At 41.8% G+C, this 20,586-nt stretch overlaps 1 protein-coding gene across 2 annotated transcripts in view; it reads left to right on the top strand.

Moving 5' to 3' along the window:
* SLC22A23 (solute carrier family 22 member 23) overlaps nt 1-20,586 on the top strand; it is a 159,336-nt gene that overhangs the window by 21,159 nt on the left and 117,591 nt on the right. For both annotated transcript variants that reach the window (XM_060244172.1, XM_060244170.1), the window contains exons 2-3: nt 14,754-14,857; nt 16,417-16,571. In XM_060244172.1, coding sequence (XP_060100155.1) covers nt 14,754-14,857; nt 16,417-16,571 — 259 coding nt within the window. The remainder of the gene's footprint in view (nt 1-14,753; nt 14,858-16,416; nt 16,572-20,586) is intronic.

The raw sequence follows: 20,586 nt of genomic DNA, 5'->3' as shown, positions 1-20,586 counted from the left end.
ATGAGTACTGGCACTTTTTAAGAAACAACAACAAAAAAGGACTTGGATATAAAACCAGGGCTTTTTTGAGCAGGAACGCAGTTCCGGCTGGCTTGTTGTCAGAGGCATGGCCTAATATGCAAATGAATTCCTATTGGGCTTTTTCTACAAAAAAGGAAAGGAAAGGTCCCCTGTGCAAGCACCAGTCGTTTCCGACTCTGGGGTGACGTTGCTTTCACAATGTTTTCATGGCAGACTTTTTACGGGGTGATTTGCCATTGCCTTCCCCAGTCATCTACGCTTTCCCCCCAGCAAGCTGGGTACTCATTTTACCGACCTCGGAAGGATGGAAGGCTGAGTCAACCTCGAGCCGGCTACGTGAAAACACAACTTCCACCAGGGATTGAACTCAGGTCGTGAGCAGAGCTTAGGACTGCAGTTCTGCAGCTTTAACACTCTGCGCCATGGGGCTCTTCTCTACAGAAAACCACCCCCTATATAAAACTAAATGTCAGCTATTGATAGGTTTTTAAAAACCTTCCAAAAAAAGCCTCCCTGCTGGCATGGTGGGAGAGAAATAGTCACCCATAAGGACTAGGGCAGGAGAAATTCAGAAAAACCTACCATGTAGAAGTTCCACAGCCAGTGTGCTGCATCAGGAACTGCAGCGACAACAGTGAGCCCACAGGAAAGTGTTGTCATGTGGAAAACTCTTTAGTGCTCTCATCAGTCTGTGGCTCTTGGGATCCAGTCACATAATGCCAAATGTCAGAGCATACCCCAGAAGAATAAGAAGGGGGTTGTTAAGAATAAGAAAGGTGGGTGAAATGACAGGGAGTTAAGCAGTATTACTTTCTTTGTGCTCTAGGCAAGATAGGATGTTTCAACCAGAAGAGTGACTGTGAGTCAGTGCTGGAACACCTGTTTTGCACATATGAAATTTTTCTTGTTGAATATGAATGCAGCCATCAACATTCAAAACATTGTGTGTATTTTCACATTTCTTCTACATGTATAACATGAAGGATCTTGGGAAGGTGCTGGAAAAGACTTAAGCAGCTGCCAGTCAAGAGTATAAAATTTTGAACTGGATGGATTCATGGTCTGGCTTCAGACAGATCCACCCACCATTGAATTACAAGATTATGCATGGGATGGAGAAGGTAGAGAAAAAAGTACTTTTTTCCCTTTCTCACAATACAAGAACTCATGGGCATTCAATTAAATTGCTGAGCAGTTGAGTTAGAATGGATAAAAGGAGGTATTTCTTCACCCAAAGGGTGATTAACATGTGGAATTCACTGCCACAGGAGGTGGTGGCGTCTACAAGCATAGCCATCTTAAGGAGGGGGTTAGATAAAAATATGGAGCAGAGGTCCATCAGTGGCTATTAGCCACTGTGTGTGTGTGTGTGTGTGTGTGTGTGTGTGTGTGTATGTGTCTGTCTGTCTGTCTGTCTGTCTGTCTATCTATCTATCTATCTATCTATCTATCTATCTATCTATCTATCTATCTATCTATCATCTATCTATCTATCTATCTATCTGTCTGTCTGTCTGTCTGTCTATCTATCTATCTATCTATCTATCTATCTATCTATCTATCTATCTATCTATCTATCTATCTATCTATCTATCTATCTATCTATCTATCTATCTATCTATCTATCTATCTAAAATTTTGGCCACTGTGTGACACAGAGTGTTGGACTGGATGGGCCATTGGCCTGATCCAACATGGCTTCTCTTATGTTCTTATGAAGATTTCATTGTTGTAATGGTTCAGCAAATCTAAATAGTGAATGATTTAAATCCCAGGTGTCAAACTCATTTGTTATGAGGGCCAGATCTAACATAAATGAGACTTTGTCGGGCTGGGCCATGTGTGTACCTATTTAAGATTAGGTAGCAGAGATATAAACTTTACAAAGGACACAGACAAACACAATTAAATATTTATTTTTTAAAAATTAAAAAATGCTTGAAACATTAACACTCAGTCTTAAAGGTGCTTTCTTTGTATTTCTGCCATGAGATCCAGGGAACTGAGCAAACAAAGCTCTGGCTGTTTTTTTCCTTCCCCAGGAGATCAGGAGGGGAGCATTAGCCAATACAAGGAAGAGAGGCTTAGCTTAGTAGGTCTGTTGTGTGATTGAGAGAGCCTGGCAAAGCAAGCTCTGTCCCCTCCCTTTCTCCCCAAGGGGGAAGCCTCAGCCAATGGAGAAAATAGAGGTTTTGCTCTGTAGCTTCTGTGTGATTGAAGAAGAAGAAGAAGAATTTTAGATTTATATCCCACCCTTCTCTCTGAATTAGAGACTCAGAGCGGCTTACAATCTCCTATATCTTCTCCCTTCACAGCAGACACCCTGTGGGTGTGACTGAGAGGGCGCTCACAGTAGCTGCCCTTTCAAGGACAACCTCTGCCAGAGCTATGGCAGACCCAAGACCATTCCAGCAGGTGCAAGTGGAGGTGTGGGGAATCAAACCCAGTTCTCCCAGATAAGAGTCCATGCACTTAACCGCTACACCAAATTGAGCAAACCTTGCAAAGTAAGCTGTTGTGCAGAAGGAAGCAAGAGAGACAGCAAAGGAAGCAGATGACAGCCAGTTGCTCGGGGGCCTGATAGGAGCCCCCCAGGGGCCTGATCTGGCCCCTGGGCTGCATGTTTTACACTCCTGATTTAAATTGTCAATATCTGCCTGGTTTGTTACATAAAAGAAAAGGGTTATTTCACAGAATCTAAGAACAAGTAGATCTACTCTTGGTATAAGGTTGCTTCAAATGTTGCATGTTGAAAGACAGTGATCTGTTCTTGTGGCATGTAAAAGACCTTTTCCCCAGTATCTGCAGCTTGTAGTGGAAACTCAGAGATTTGTATTACAATCCTAAGCAGAGTTAACATCCTTCTGAAGCCATTGATGATTTAGGAGTGTATAACTCTGTTTTCGACTGCCCTTTTGGGCATATATGCCTAGTAAGTAGAGATGCCAGCCTGCAGGTGGGGCCTGGGGATCTCCCAGAATTACAGGACATCTCCAGGCAACAGAGATAAGTTCCCCTGGAGAAGCTAGATGCACTGAAGAGTGGATTTGTGGCATTGTACCCCACTGAGATCCCTGTCCTCTCTACATACCCCCAGATCTCCAGGAATTTCCCAGCCTGGAGCTGGCAACCATTCCCTCCCTGTGCCCTGCCAGTGGCAGCCCTACTAGTAAACCAGACTAACAAAACCCCTGGAAAGACTGACATCCAAGCCATAAAGGCCTACAAATGACAGCCAAAGAAGGGAAACCAAAAAGCAAAAACACCCGAGAGGTTAATATGAGCAGACACAGTAACATATAATTTGGCTTTGTTTTAGTTGGGGATCTTCCAGGCACAAGGAAGAAACAACCAGAGGACAAAAAGTGCTATTCTTTGAAACTAAACATTCGGCTTTTGTAGGTGGTGGTGCAGGGCTGGGAAATATCAAATATAACTCAGTATCATGCTATGAATCTGTTACTTAAAAGCCCTACTGCGCCCCCCCCCCCCTTTTTAGTAAATACTTGAGCATACATTCTTTGTATGGTTCCCACCATACTTTCCTAATGTCTGATTCAGATTTTTAAAGTTAAATTTGAATACAAAGCATCAATATTCAAAATACTGTACACATTGTGTTCACATGGATTGCAGCTTGATATGAGGTTCACATTAAGCAGTCCATGTAAAGTATCTGAAGACTAAAGCAGTATATAATTCAGAGAACAGTGTTGTGTTTACCATGATTCACACTATTTAAATAGCCTTTCGGTGGAGGAACTGATTACCTGGCAGCAGTGTCTGAGGGTTCCAGAACTATCCGTAGCGGAGATAACCGCAGCCAGTGTGAGAGGTGAGCATTTTGTTCTTCCACAAACCTATCTATGCCAGGTGCTCTCTTGAGCCAAAGCCTGCCTGGAGAAAACTCTATGACCAGAAAACTCTTTGGGGAGAGGACTACTTACCTGGGAACGATCTCCAAATGTTTTGTCAAGGGTAGCTTTTGTCTGAAGGATGTGTTGAATACTTTGGTCAGTCCACTAGACAGAGATGGTGGACATGGATGGGAAATTCTATTTTCTGGAGAATTGTTGCTAAATGATTTTTATGTTCTGTCGCTGAGAATAAGAGTTGTTTTTCAATCCTTGTTGGGTTTAGCCAGCAAAAGTAGTTTACTGTTTCAGCCTGAGGAGAACTGGCTCTTTTCTTGTGTGCTTGTCTCAGTAGATGGGTAATTATTGAATGTTTGTGTGAGCTCAGCTGTGAGGACCATTATGGTATGCTGCTTAGAATGCTGAACATAGGCTAGGGGGATCTGTGTTTGTTCAGGCCTCCAATAATTACCACAAGATTATGAGCAATGATAAAGAGGGAAGGGCACCATGTTTGCTACCCTGACCCCCTTGGACAAAAGGCCATATGAACAACTCTAATAACAATCAGAGATTTGAGCGGTTTTGAGGTTTTAGAGTTTTTTAGGTTGTTTGACAGTTTGGCTCAGAAAGAATCTCTAGAGGAAAGAGTAAGAGATGGGGGTGAGTAGGTGCTTTCCAGGTAATGAAAGCAGGGGTCAGAATATGAAAGAGCCACTTTCTCTTCCATTCCTTTTCTTGGCCCTCAGGTTGCAACTGGTGGGGAGTGGGGGGAACTTACTGACAGGAAAACTAGGCCTGTGTCACTGGTGATGTGGTAATATCACTTTCAGTGCACACCAGAAGTGAGGACATTGTGTCACCAGTGACATAAGGACACCCTGGCATTTCGGCAAAAAAAATCTGTGGTTTATCATCACTGATGCATGGCTGACATGATGTCACTAACTTAGGCCTAGTTTTCATGCCTATACATCCCCCACTGGCCAGGCAATTCCCCCGCACCAGGGGGAAGGGCCCTGGAGCGGGGGAATCTCCTGCCCCCAGCAGAGGCCCTTGGAAGGAATTCTGTGTGCTTGTATGAGCTCCTGAATACTTTTCTGTTGTGAAAAATCTTGGAAGGACTTCAGACTCCCCTCTTTGACAAAGGAATCTGAAACAGCGCGGGAAACGTCAGCTGGCTTCGGGTTCCGTTGGAGGTGGACCTTGTAGAGTCTTCTGGAAATGGACTTTAAAATGAAAATATGATATTTCTAAGATACAAGCACTCTTTTGCACTAAGCTCTTTATTGCTGGAGTTGACTGGTCCTTGAGCTGGTTGTTTTGTCCAGTCGAAGAGTGGTGCACTAAGATTGTTGAAATAGAATTCTTTGGAGCTGTATTTGGGTGTGAATCAAAATGAAGGATTTTTACTTCCACTCAAGGTGCTATGTTTAGGTTAACAAGGCTAACAGTTTAGTTAAGCAAAGCTAACTGCTGTTGCCAGTTACTGCTCATTGTGGTTACTAGTATATGTTTCTAATTCTGTTCAACAAAACTGGAATCCTTCATCCTCAAGAGTATAAACAAGAACTAAGTGGCTGTTCTGCTGGAAGAAGAGCCACTTCTTTTGTAAGAAGCCTTGAGTCTTTGCTGGGTGGAGCAGCAGGACATGTGTCATTACGTATACATTTGATCTTTACATAGACAAGAGTGTACCTCTTGCATTTCACGACGTCTTTTGATCTCTTTGCCTAAAACATCCATATGCATGATAGTCTCTGTCAACTTGAGGATACATTTCGTGCATTTGATGCAGTATGCTCTTGCTATCAAAGAACTCCTTTTTGTTCTGCTGAGTAAACGTGTGAGTAATACTGTTAGATTTTTTTTTTTAGCCCACCTTTTCTTGAGGAGCTCATGGTATCATTTGTGGTTCTTTTTTCCTCTGTTCGTCCTCATGATAATCCTGTGAGGTTCATTAGGCTGAAAGAAAGTTGCTAGCTCATGCCACCTCAACAAACCCTGAATTTGGGTCACTTTAGTCCTCCCAACTCCAACATTTGGTATGCAGCCCCATGGCGCAGGGTGGTAAAGCTGCAGTACTGCAGTCCAAACTCTCTGCTCATGAGCTGAGCTCGATCCCAGCAGAAGCTGGGTTCAGGTAGCCGGCTCCAGGTTGACTCAGCCTTCCATCCTTCCGAGGTCGGTAAAATGAGCGCCCAGCTTGCTGGGGGTGAGGGAGTGTAGCTGACTGGTGAAGGCAATGGCAAACCACTCCGTAAAAAGTCTGCCGTGAAAACGTCATGATGCGACGTCACCCCAGAGTCGGAAATGACTGGTGCTTGCACAGGGGACAACCTTTGCCTTTTTTTTTTTACTCCAACATTTATTCCCATGTAAGAGTACCTGCAGGAATGATCAGTCTGTTAGGATGGTTGATTCTTGAAAGCTGCCTCTGAACCCATAGAGAACTTCCCTGATTATGCTGCTGCAATTTTAGTCAGTAACTGGAATACAGAGCTGACTAGATTTCTGTGGACTGGAGGCATTGCTTTTCTTTGGTGTTTCAGAAAGTGGAAGTCAGTGACGGGTCAGCAGTGACAGGGAGGGAGGTTTCAGGGCAAAACTGAGTAGAGGTTTACCTCTGCTCAGTCATATTTAAAGCAGGACATAAGAGGAGGTGTAGAGTTGCTGTTTTTTGCCACTTTTTGTGTGGAGTTATGTTCTCAACCTACCCCTTCAAGGCATTTTTCTCCTCAGCAAGGCTCTAATACCAAGAATGACTTTGACTGAAACAAATGCACCTGAAGGAAACGTTGTGGGGATTAGGATTTTTCTACCTTCATCCAGTTGTGCTGTATCAGTTGTGCTGTATAATTTTGGCCCAGGCTCAGGTTTAAATAAATGGGTTAGCTGCAGAGATACAGTTTAATCCTAAAAAGGCGTTGTGAATTAATAGATGAAGCATATTATGTTGATGTCATCTCAATACAGTTTCTGAGTTTCTAGTCCAGGCAGATAAAGTCAACATGGTGATGATATGCTAACATATACCGGGATGAATTAATAAACATGGTTACATTTTTTAAAATAATACAATCTGCTGTTCTTATACATTTATAAAGAGTATAGCCTTTATTAAAGGTGTGTGATATTCATACTGAATTATTCTAGGATGCATAAAGAGCTAATGAAGGAGTAAAGCACTGTGGTTGGATGTCCTGAGCCATTTGTGGTATGATTTTTTTTTCTATTTAGGAAAGAATAATATTTTAGAACAGAATTATAACTGAAGCTCCAGCCGCAAGATCAAAAGCAGCAGAGTAACCCAATTACTAAGAAACCATCAAATCAATAATGGTTTGAGGTTGCAGCATTTCTTCTCCTTTGAGGCATGACAGTCCAAATGATAACATTTACTCTTCCAAGAGTGAGTGAGCAAGCACTAATCTCCCTGTAGTATAGGAATCAATTTAGTTAGATTATTGTAATATAGCATGTTTTGTGTGTTGGTTAATCCAGTCTTCCTTTAGCCTTCTGCAAAGAGATAATAAGAACTGTGAGAAATTGACACTTTTTAGATTTAATTTTTTTTTTGTTAATTTCAAAAATATATAATCAGTTTAAGAACATAAAGAGAAGCCATGTTGGATCAGGCCCATCCAGTCCAACACTCTGTGTCACACAGTGGCCAAAAAAATCCAGGCACCATCAGGAAGTCCATCAGTGGGTCAGTAGAAGCCCTCCCATTGTGCCCCCCCCCCCCCGAGCACCAAGAATACAAAGCAGCACTGCCCCAGACAGAGAGTTCTAGCAATACGCTGTGGCTAATAGCCACTGATGGACCTCTGCTTCATATGTTTATCCAGTCTTCTCTAGAAGCTGTCTATGCTTGCATCTGCCTCCATCTCCTGAGGCAGTGAATTCCATGTGTTAATCACCCTTTGGGTGAAGAAGTACTTCGTTTTATCCCAACTGCTCAGCAATTTCATTGAATGTTCATCTCGTATTGTGAGAAAGGAAGAAAAGTACTTCTTTCTCTACCTTCTCTATCCCATGCATAATCTTGTAAACCTCTATCATGTCACCCCTCAGTCGATGTTTCTCCAAGCTAAAGAGCCTCAAGTGTTTTAACCTTTCTTCATAGGAAAAGTGTTTCAACCCTTTAATCATTCTAGTTGCCCTTTTCTGGACTTTTTCCAGTGCTATAATATCTTTTTTGAGGTATGGTGACCAGACTTGTACACAGTACTCCAAATGAGGCCGTACCATCGATTTATATAGGGTATTATGAAACTGGCTGATTTGTTTTCAGTTCCCTTCCTAATAATTCCCAGCATGACGTTGGCCTTTTTTTATTGCAGTCACACACTGTCTCGACATTTTCAGTGAGTTATCTACCACGACCCCAAGATCTCTCTCTTGGTCATTCTCCACCTGTTCACACCCCATCAGCTTGTATTTATAGTTAGGGTCTTTGACCCCAATGTGCATTACTTTGCACTTGGTCACGTTGAACCTCATTGCCATGTTGACGCCCACTTGCCCAGCCTTGACAGATCCCTTTGGAGTGCCTCACAATCCTCTCTGGTTCTCACTACCCTGAACAATTTAGTGTCATCCGCAAACTTAGCCACTTCACTGCTTACTCCCAACTCCAAATCATTAATGAACAAGTTAAAAAGCATCGGGCCCGGTACTGAGCCCTGCAGTACCCCACTGCTTACACCTTCCACTGTGAAAATTGCCCATTTATACTCACTCTCTGTTTCCTATTAATTAGCCAGTTTTTGATCCATAAGAGGACTTGTCCTTTTACCTCATGACTCTCAAGCTTACTAAGGAGCCTTTGATGAGAAACTTTATCAAAAGCTTTCTGGAAGTCAAGGTAAACAACATCTATTGGGTCCCCTTTGTCCACATGCTTGTTCACCCCCTCAAAGAACTCTGTTAGTGAGACAAGATCTTCACTTACAGAACCCATGCTGAGTCTTCTTCAATAACTTTTGTTCATCAATGTCCCTACTAATTCTGTCTTTAATAACGCTTTCCACCAACTTTCCTGGTATTGAAGTCAGACTGACTGGCTGTAATTTCCTGGATCTCCTCTGGAACCCTTTTTGAAGATGGGAGTGACATTTGCTACCTTCCAGTCCTCAGGAACAGAGGCAAATTTCAATAAAAGATTACATATTTTTGTCAGGAGATCCACAAGTTCACCTTTGAGTTCTTTTAGATCTCTTGGATGTATGCCATCCAGGCCTGGTGACTTATCAGTTTTTAAATTGTGTATCAGTCGTAGGACCTCCTCTCTCATCACCTCAATCTGACTCAGGTCTTTCAACACCCCTCCCAAAATCAGGCAAAAAATACATTCAGCTTCTCAGCCATTTCCCTATCATCCTTCAGTAGTCCTTTTACCCCTGGGTCATCCAAGGGCCACACTGCCTCCCTGGCTGGTTTCCTGCTTCTAATGTATTTGCAGAATTTTTTATTGTTGGTCTTTATGTTTTTTGCAATATGCTCCCCATAGTCCCTTTTTCTTCTCTATTTGGAGGGGGGGGGCTGAAAGCAGGAAACCCCTGCCCCCACCAGGGGGTCTGGCATCCTTATGTCAGCTCATATTTTCCCAATTCTGTGGCAGCCACCAATTAGTCTCCTGATCCAATTCAAGGTGGATCAGGTGTTAACCTTTAAAGCTCTTAACAGCCTGGGACCCTCAAACCTACAGAACCGCCTGTCCTATCACAACCTTCTGCAGTCCCTTCATTGCAGGGGCCTGGCCCCAGGATGTCTTGGAAGGGCCTTCTCAGTTGTGGCCCCTATCTTATGGAATGCACTCTCGAATGACACTTGTGCCTCACTAAACTTGTTCAGTTTCTGCAGGGCATACAAGACCAAATTGTTTAGGTTGGCCTTTGTAGTGTAATCCACATGATTGGGTTGGTTTTTTTAGTGGTGTGATGCTAGGCACTTATTCAGTAGTTTATCATCTTAATGTTAATATTTTACATTGTGTATTTATATAATATTTTATATATCCATTTTTATGTTGCTTATAACGTATACAGTTTTAATGTTGTTAGTCACCACAGTACTTTTTAGATAAGCAACAAACTAATAAATACGTAAGTAGTACTAATTAGTACTAATTTAATTAGTTTAAATAAATTCATACATTTTTGTATTTTGATAATTTATTGTACTCATGACCTGACTGAGTTATGCTTACATCAGATTCTGTCTTCATAAGTTCAATACCCATGGCTTGGACTATAGGGAAATTTCTCCTTGGGTCTTTCCTCCCCTTGTTTGCAGGTTTTTATAAATTTGGAATGGCACACTGGTATGTGATTGTAATATACATAAAGCATCCTGCTACAACATACATGTGCGTTTTCCTCACGTGCACCAGGCTTTGTTGCTTAGCATCACAATCTGTGACATTTCAAGTGGGAGAAAATCCCCAGAACTGAGAATTTGGCAGCATTGATGCTAAAGTGTGTTGTATTCAGGCTTCACAAAAAAAAAAAAAAAAATCCCTCATGATGAATGCCTCCAAAATTGTACTTGAAGTGAAGGATATTTTTTAAAAGCCTGTTCCGGATACACAAAGACAGCAGAGCAGGCCTTAGGTCTTAGTACATGGGCTAGATCTGTTCACCCTATTCTAGAACAATGTCCTTCATCTGTGAAACACTGGTGACTAGAGGCTAGCCATTGAGACTGAAGGGTGGGAGTGTCTTTTGGTAGGGGGAGGATAATTGGGCATGTTTGCTCAGGATCTGGGGTTGTAGAAGAGCCTGGACTCCCCACTTCTTTTTTTACATTGGATAACAGGCTGCAGTTGTTGCATAACTAGGTTTTCCGAATTGCACAAATGTTCTTTTGGACCCCCCTTCCAAACTGCACATTTTGTTGGGTTGCATCCCCTCCCCCCCCAAAAAGACCCTCACCCTCCCTGTCTGTATCAAGATGCCAAAACCTTGTTTTGTTTGCAGAATTCCTTAATGCAGAAAGATGTGGTCAGGCAGCTCTTCTGTTATGAAAAGAAGATTTGTGGAGAGATCTGAGGGAAGTTCTATTAATGTGGTTTAGCTTCTGTGCCTTGTGATGTTGCAAGTGTGGGTTCTGTGTCTTCCAGCTGATGTAACTTTTATTCTAGCTGTGTTAAGACTGCCAACAAACAGACACTCTGTTGCTGCTTTGTGAATTCCCTTGTGTTTTTCTCTCATAAGATGTCTGAAATTGTTGTTGAGCAGTTTTGGGAAACGGGGAAGAGTTCTGACTGTTTTCTTATTATGTTGGATCTGTTGAAAACCATTCTTTGGATAGTGAGAAATTGTGATGAAGACTCTTTATTGTAGGGTCTCAGAAATGACCACTATTACTGGTGATAGCAAATGGTGAACTAATTGATGTATGTCACTTTACGGATTGCCCAAATTAAAAAGGTAGGCCCTTTTATTGATAGTAGGTAAAACACACAAAGGATAGAAAAGAAAGACAAGCTCAACAAAGGATGGAAAGGAGTTAGTATAGTTGCGTGTACTTAGGCCACAGTGCAGTCCTATGCCCACTTACTTGAAAGTAACCCATTAGCAGAATGGCTGCAAAGCTGATGGACATTGGATTGAGATGCAGGACTTTGTAATGGCTAGGCATTTATTTATTTAATCAGATTTGTATCCCACCCTCCCCTTACGGGCTCAGGGCGTAAGGGGAAGTAGGACTGCCAGGTCCAGTTCAGAAGATACCTGGGGACTTTGGGGGTGAAGCCAGGAAACTTTCCCATTCCCTAAAATAAATAAATAAATAAAAATACAGCAGTGCTGTTCTCCTAAGAACAGTCTTCATTTCCTCATTCCCAGCAGCTGGCTGCACTTCCACTAGATGAATGTGAACACACACACACTCACACATGGCCAAAATAAATGCAGTTTGCAAGCACACACTTTTGTGATCTCACTGGGGCAATTTACTCATGGGAGTTGCTGAATATGACTATCTGTAGTATTTATACCAACTTCTTCAGTCTAACACAGGACACAAAAAGTTCTAGTTTACTCTTTACTATGGAAACAACTTCTGAAAGGAATGTAAAACAAATGGAGGGACAGGGCTCTCTTCCTTTCTCACAGCTTCACAGACTCACTGGGAATAGCCATGTGGCTCTGCCAACTTGCCCCACCCCCATTCAGCCTTGCTCCTACTGATATTTAAAGGCACGCACATCTTCCAAGTTTCCAAGCTTCTTCTAAACCTTCCAAGGTGGAAAGGCACATGGTGGCTTTTGGGGCGGGGCTTCCCCTACTGGCCAGCTGGCTGGCAGTGAGAATACAAAACTGGGGGATCCCCCCCCCCAGATCTAGGGACTGGCAAGACTACATGGAGGTGATAAGGAGAAAGTAGATATTGTTGAAAGGAATTTGTGGGGAGTGAGAGGAAAGGAATTTAATTTCTGGGACAAGGTTCTGCAGATAAGAGGTAACAAGAGCAAATGAAAGAAATGTTCTAAGATTTTCCTCATAATGTTGGATTTAAATTTTTCAGGTATAGTGTAAAGCAGTCCTCTGGTACTAGAAACCTGCGCTGTGTAAACACTCACCCCCCCCCCCAATGGGTTTTATATTAACATTTTTGCAGGCATTCCTTCAGCTTCAGACATCATATGCAACCATGGTGCATTTAAACTAGCTTTTTCCAGATGGGCAGCCATGGTAGTCTGAAACAGCAGAACAAATTTTGAGTCCAGTGTTACCTTTAAGATCAACAAAGTGTGAGCTTTCAGGTGCCACTGGACTCAAATTTTGTTACACTAGCTATGGTTAGGGTGATAGAATGCAGGCCATTCTACTAGTTGTGTTTAGTTAGCATCTGTTGAATCAGTATCTAAAGACAGGATCTGAAGTTGATGTATTCGTTATGGTCTGTCTGAAATATTGTTCCTCTTCCCCTGGCTTGTTCTCTGGTGATGCCTTCCCAGGTTATCATGAGGCCATGAAACCTGTATTTGTCAAAGCAACTCAGGATTTGATTGACAGTCTGCAACCTGGCACATTAGTACTGGATAGCCTTCATTCCTACCCAAGTCCTATTGAATTGAATGGAGGCTGTCAAGGAGCAATACCTGGTGAATTGAGCTTGCTTTATGTGTGCCTCATCTCCTTTTCTCCCAACAAAGAATTTTAATAGTTTTGCTGGCAAATCAAGCTACGTTTTTGTTTTCCTCCTCTTTCCATAACATTAATTTTCCCAAGGCTTAGGAGAGAAAGAAACTGGAAAGCGCTGATCCATCGGTGCTCTCTTATTCCCGGCTCAGTTTAAATCAGAGTTGCCCATTCTCCATAGGATTCTGGAACTAATAGAACTGATGTAAATAATCTTTCTGGGAAACAGTGAAGCTGATTTACAGCATTTGATTTGTTGAGGTTTAATAGGTAGAGAAATATCCACAAAACGTTGCTTAAATCAAGATGCAGTAGTGTTAACTTTAGTGACCAAAAGCTAGGTGCAGCTATTTTTAAATGCCTTAGTTGCTGGAAAGGTTGTAGATGAAATGTTTGTGTGAGGCTCTCACCACTGTCTGTGGTGAAATACATTAGGACAGATGATGCATTTTATTGGGTTGGTTTATGATACCGTGCGTATGCAAACTTCCTGGAATTCTGAAGAACTAGAGTAAACCCAATTTCCCTGTATGTGTTATTATAGACAACCTGGACAGAACCCTGCACATGTTTTCTTGGAAGTGGACTACAAACAAAGCTTGTACTTTTGTACTTGATAGCTGATGTTTGTGTTTTGTACTCTGTTATCAGTTAGCTCTCACAAGAAACCATCCTAAAAGACTTGTTCTTTATATATATATAGTCATTAAAAGTGACTAAGAAGCTTGGGAAATTGTTCTTAAGAGTAATGGGTAGAAAATTTAACTCTTGAGGTTGAGGAAAGTGACATAGTATGACAAGTATCTAGTCTGAAGTTTCTAAACATAGTAGCGGAGATGGAGAAAACATACACAGAGCATAACCAACGAACAACTTGGTCTGGTAGCAGGACCATAACAGGCAGAAGGATGGTGGTATTTTTAGAGTGTACTTTGGGTGCTTTCACATGTGCTAAATAATGCAGTTTCAGTCTGCTTTGGCCACTATTCGTAAGTGGATTTTGCCATTTCACACAGTAAAATCCAGTGCCAAAGTGGATTGAAAGTAGATTGAAAATGAGTTATTTAGTGTGTATAAAAGTGCCCTTTGTGGAATTTCCTATCACAAGATGTGGGAGTAACCGCAAGTATAATTTTTTTTAAAATGTGACTTATCTTGGCTAATGTATCTGGTAGACCATGAAGAAAAAGAGCTAGTTTTTATATTGCATTTTCCTTTACCTCAGAAGAGTCTCAAAGTGACTTGCAGTCACCTTCCCTTCCTTTCCCCACAGCAGCCATCCTGTGAGATAGTTGGGGCTGAGAGAGTTCTGAGAGAACTGTGACTGCCCAAGGTCACCCATGTGGAGGGGGAGTGAAGAATCGAGCCAGGTTCTCCAGATTCTTAACCACTATACGAAGGGTGGCCAATGGTAGCTCTCCAGATGTTTTTTTGCCTACAACTCCCATCAGCCCCAGCCAGCATGGCCAATGGCTGGGGCTGATGGGAGTTGTAGGCAAAAAAACATCTGGAGAGCTACCATTGGCCACCCCTGCACTATACCATGCTCTCTCAGAGCCTCTGTATTTAAATAAGATTCTCAAATATATTGTTATCTGCCTGTTAGCAGCCAATTCAGTGAAACTGTGAACAGATTGATCTGTATTTGCCATAGTTCTGAACAAGCATTGAAAATAATTGTGTACATTTTCAACATATCTTGCTCTTCTTTTTTTTAAATCTCCAGTGGGACCTGGTTTGTGATTCTGCCTGGAAAGTCCACATTGCAAAATTCTCCCTACTTGTAGGATTAATCTTTGGCTATCTAATCACAGGATGTATAGCTGATTGGTAAGTGACAATGCATACATAGATTACAGGTGCTAAATATGTGTGCTGTAAAACTGTTAATAAATTAACTTCTTGTGGGAAGCTGTATTTGTCCCCTCCAATGAGGTTGCTTCTCCTGTGGTGTTCCACTTCAGTGTGTGTGACATGAAAACAAAATGTGTCACAGTTGGCTTGCCATTGATTGCTGTTATTGTGAAAAATGAAGTAGCTAAATTTTAAAAGAAGGTGCCTGAGAACACTTGCATTAAAGCTGATTGTTGGCCCAGTTTTATTAAGCTGAACTAAACTCTGCAAGGTCATGTTTTTAAACTCTCCAAATTATGTTACGTGCTCCGTAAACTCATATTTTTCTCATGAGAACAAAATTCAAAGGAGAAACAAAGCCTTAATCTTTTCTGCATTCAGAAAAATCACCCGAACCACATGTAAATACCCCCCCTTTTTTTTCATGGGTTAGCAAGTAGCCACTTGGGAGGGGGAGTCTTCCCTTATTTTTGTAGTTTCTCTAGCAAATATTTATTGCTTGAATTTTAAGTAGAATCAACTAAATCTTTGATAGGAGCAACCTGTGCCTCTTACTGTTGCTTGGTAACTATCATAGATTTGAGATTATGGCATACTGAATGTGTTAGGCATTTGAGGCTAGATTAGGTGTTAAACCTTTGATGTTATCTAGACAATGGCTCCAGTCCATCACACAGCTGTTATCATGGCTTTCTCACCTGCTGTGCTGATTCACCAGGTTAGAATGGGCCACTCCCTTCAAAGCAGGATAGTCTGAGAACCAGATAAGTATATGGTCCCAGAACAAAGTCAGCATTGTGAGAGAGATGGGTCATGGAATTAAAGGAATACCATTAGTGTATTCTGTGCAGTTTGAAACAATATAGTGCAACTCAGTAGATATTTGGTGTCAAATTTTTTTAGTGTATGTTCTGTGTAAGGAACAAGAGCATGTTAGGGAGTGGAAAGGAATTTATTATTTATATTTACCTTCTTTCATTACTTCAAACCTAGTAATGAAATCACAAAGCCCATTAGAGACAGAAACAAATATTGATAAAATTTCTGGATACTTGTGAGAGTATATGGTTAGGGCAATATATGTTCAATAAAAATAAATATATTCAATAATAGATCTAGAAAACTGTTTGCTGATTAGGGAAAACTGTTTTAGAAACATGAATCTAAAGCTCTGCTTTGTGTACACCTCTCCCCTCCCCCCACATACACACTTTTAACTTTTATTCAAGGAGCTCATTTTATCCTCAAAAAAGTCCTGTGAGGTAGTTAGTTAGCCTGAGAGATGGCGAATGGCCCAAGATTATCCAGTGAAGTAAATGGCTGGATGAGAATTTGAACTCAGGGCTCCCCAGTTCTAGTCACAACACTCTGCTACTACCTCAACTCTGTCTCTCTCAGTAAGAAGAAAAGGAAATAGTGTTTTATGGCTGAAGGCTGTGGTTTTTGTCAACATAAACTTTAAAAAAAAATGCACAGAGCAATATCCTAATGAGTATGAAATAATAAACAGATTTGTTTTTTGTCTCTCTTTCTAGGGTTGGTCGCCGGCCGGTCCTCCTCTTCTCTGTCCTATTCATTTTGATATTTGGACTTTCTGTGGCCCTCTCCGTGAATGTGACAATGTTCAGCACACTCAGGTTTTTTGAAGGGTTTTGCCTTGCTGGAATAATCCTTTCACTGTATGCACTGCGTAAGTATTGCCTTCAGAAAGTATTGTAGCTTCACTTTGCCAAAAAAGCATACACTGTGATGATTTGTTGTTGAATATCCATTTGTTGAAAATCATTTGCTAATCATATATTCATTTCATTGCTCCTGTTTCTTATGTCACATTATTGAAAAATTAGTTCGACTTATCTGTCCAAGTCATGTGTTGTCTTTTCTCAACTTGATTCTGAAAAGGAAGCAGGAATGATGTGGGCATTTGTTCTTGTAGTGTCTTTTGAATTTTTACCTCATGATTTTTAAAAATGCCAGTTGGGCCCTTATGACCAGTATTCAGAGGGAGCTGTTGTGTGGAGGAAAGAGGGCATTCGACCCTTTTGTCCACTATTTTCCTGATACAAATTGCCCCTGCCTAGCTAGAGCTATTATTTTCCCTGCAGGGGGAAGCATGAACTAGGGCTACCAGCTCCTAGGTGGGACCTGGGGTTCTCCTGGAGTTATAGCTGATCTTCACATTATTGGGATCAGTTTCTCTGGAAGAAAGGGCAGCTTGGGGGGAGGGGAGAGTAAATTCTATGGCATAATGTCCCTGCTGAGCTCCCTCCTTTTCCCAAACTTCCCCCCCCCCAGGCACCCTCCACCACCCATCTCTAAGAATTCCCAAAGCCAGAGTTAGCAAATCTTAAGCATACCAGGGCTGGATACCTATATATTTTTCTCTATGTGGCAGATTGCATCTGAGGGAGAAGGTGCAGGAATGTGATTTACATCAGGAAAATGGTGCAGGAGAAAAAAAAAATACAATTCCAGTTTGAATTGGAGGCTCCTTTTGGCTGCTGCAGATACTTTTAGAAGTACTGCAGCGGGCATTGATCAATTCCAGTATTGCATTTGGCATTGCCCAAAGCTGTTAATGGCTTGCAAGGTCTGTACACTTTTAACATGAAATCGTAACAGATGTAGTACCATCCTTAATAGATAATAACCACAAATTACGAAGGGTCGGATCTTCAGTCTCTGTTGAACCACAAATAAGCATTGGCCAGGATCCAAAGAGTTGTGCCACTGGTTCTGCTTGCCTGAGGGGTTTGCACTTGTGTTTCTTGAATGATGGCACATGGCAAGGTTTTCGTGTGTAGGTGTTTGTTTCAGACTCCTCACTGAAGTGACATTGGGATTTCAAACATCCCACTGAGCATGCTTTAGGCCTTTGGCATCCCTAAAAGCAGGTCTGTGGAGCCCAGCAGTTCTCTGCTCTCCCAGTGTTTTACCTTCCATGATTGCAAATTCATAGCCTCAAAATATACCTAAAAAGTAACTCTCTGGGTTTCAGGATCACCAGCCTTTGTCAGATAATGCTCAGTTTCAGACTTCTCTTTTCCGAAGTTCCAGGCCCAGAAAATACTCTGCAGAATACAATATCGATTCGTTGGCTTGTATAACTGTGTCTTTAATTCTCTGCAGGAGGAATGTTGTAGTAGCAGCTGGGTTCTTGCTGAGCTGCTCAGTGTGACACACCATGATGTTGTGGCTCATAAACATTCATAATTGTGTGTATGTGTTTATTGATAATTTCAGGCATTTCACAACAGCAGTCCCATGTTTGCCATGAAGGGTATGACTGATGGGTTGCCTTAGCCAGCCCCAGGTCCCCAGTGAGAGTGTCTTTGTGATGCATGTCTTGGTTGCACTCGCACTGTACAGTTTTACTCTGCACTTGTGGGGGGGGGAGAGGGTAATTGATGTAGTTGTTCTGAGAAACTTTGCAGCTTTGCCATAACTGCCTAAGAAAATATTCTAAAGAAGAGAGACAGTGTGATGCAGTGCTTAGGACCACAATCTTGTTGAGCCTGTGGACACATTCGAATTTTAAGAATGGGGAGAGGGCACCACCACAAAATGGCTGTCCTGGGGCGCAGAAGCTGATTATAAAATGTTGGGAGGTTGCAAGCCAAACATCCTTCTATGATGGGGGTAGCTATTTCTTAATGGGTGTTCCCTGCTAACATGGTGCAGTTAATGGGTGCCACATTGCCAATCACTGGGCAGGAATTTTTTTAAAAAATTTATAATTCTGAAGCAATCTGCAAAAAACTGGTACTTGTGAAGAACAACAAAACATGCCCAACCATTTCAATCTCCTTTTTGACACAAATGATACCCTCTTGAGCAAGCTAAGGCGATGTGAACCATGATTGCTCTCTTTAAGTATTTGAAGGTCTGTCACTTAGAGGAGGGCAGGGAGCTATTCCTGTTGACAGCAGAGGACATGATTCACAATAATGGGTCTAAAGGGCAGGAAGATACTGGCTGGATATTAGTAAAAACCTTTTTACAGTAAGAGTTTGGAACTGGCCACCTAGGGAGTTGGTGAGCTCCTCTTCACTGGCAGTCTTTAAGCAGCTTCATAGTTGGAGATTAATATACATTATATATTTGAATTTTTGTGCCAGAAAATTAAATGAATTGATGAGCAAAAAGATAATTATTGTATATGCTAGGACACGATTATTATCTAGCTTCTCATGGATTTGAGACTTATGTCCAGTTCTTAACATGGTGGATATGAAATTGAATTCTTTTTGAGGATATGATATTGTAGGATTTTTGACATATGATTTGAATGTTTAGATGATTAAATAATACACAGATGATTTATTGAAGGTTTTGTACAAATATTTATTACTTACATTACAATATTGAATAGAGTTCATGGTATGGTTTTCTTAGTTTCTATTTCATTGGTCCCTGCTAGTGTTCTATAGTCTTTAAGCAGCAGCTGGACAAACACTTTTCAGGGATGCTGTAGGCTGAGCCTGCATTGAGCAGGGAGTTGGACTAAATGGCCTGTGTGGCTGCTTCCAACTCTATGATTCTGTGAGGAATTATTACTAAGCATCTGTGAAACTAGTTTTAAATGTACCGATTGTGAATGCATTGGTGTCAGAATGGGAGGAAATACAAAGTGGGAAGCTATAGGGCACAGGTCTTTCCCCATCTGTTCCTCTTGCCTCTAGCTAAATTACTGCAGACTTTTTGGAATGGCCAGATTGGAGTAGTAGCTATTCCTATTTTAGCCTTTGATGTATTTGTCTAGCACAGAACTGAATAGAGAAATGTCACAAATCCTTAATAGTGTCTTTTAAATAGTGTCTATTAAATGACCCTTAACTTTCCTTTTTGAACAGTACTCTGATTCGGATGCTAGTAATGATCTCTGCTAGTCTCAGGTTCTCCCCACCCCTTCCCGTTTTGAATGATTAGGAACACCCATCCAAACTTGCCTCTAAATTTCAGCAAGCTGCCATTGTTGCTTGTGAACACACCTTTGCCTCCCTCAGACGGTCACATAAATCGAAGCATGCTGGACAAGCACCAACACCCAACAACCATGAAATGTAGTACTGCCAACCCCCCGGTCCGGGCAGGGAATCTCCTGCCTAGGAGGTTCTCAACCTGCCGGCCCACATCGGATCGGCGGAGGGAACCTCCCCCTGCGATGACATCACCTGGAAGTGACGCCATCAAAATGGTGACGCCTGGAAACTCTATGGTTTTCCCAGACGCTCTAGCCATTTGGGAGGTTAAAACTCTATGGTACTTTTGCATCACAGAGTTTTGACCTCCCGAATGGCTAGAGTGGCAGGTGAAAACCATAGAGTTTTTCCGGAAACGCCTAGAGTGGCCCTGCACGGGCTCCGCCATTTTGATGACATCACTTCCGGGTGATGTCATTCGTCTCTTTGTCCCCCGCTGGGGATGAAGAGGACTTGGCAACCCTAATGAAATGGAAGACAATAATATTTGATTTAAATTTAATGCTAGCCAAAGGAGTATCCTCTTCACAAGCCTAATAGGCCATTTCTGTTACTTGCTGTATATTCCCAAACACAATAGTACAAAATTCCTTTGGTGTCTTTGATATTTGTATAGTGAAGTATATGGGAGAACACCGCTCTTGTTCTGAGTTTGTCATTGTTGAGTCTAGACAGAGGCTCATGCTGCTATGGTGTATAGTTGAGTTTGGTGGCTTTCCTGTA

Source organism: Heteronotia binoei, chromosome 7, assembly GCF_032191835.1.
Source record: "Heteronotia binoei isolate CCM8104 ecotype False Entrance Well chromosome 7, APGP_CSIRO_Hbin_v1, whole genome shotgun sequence".
In the NCBI taxonomy this organism is placed as follows: Eukaryota; Metazoa; Chordata; class Lepidosauria; order Squamata; family Gekkonidae; genus Heteronotia; species Heteronotia binoei.
Note: the sequence above shows the minus strand (reverse complement) of the source record. Positions and strands in the feature narration are given on the sequence as shown.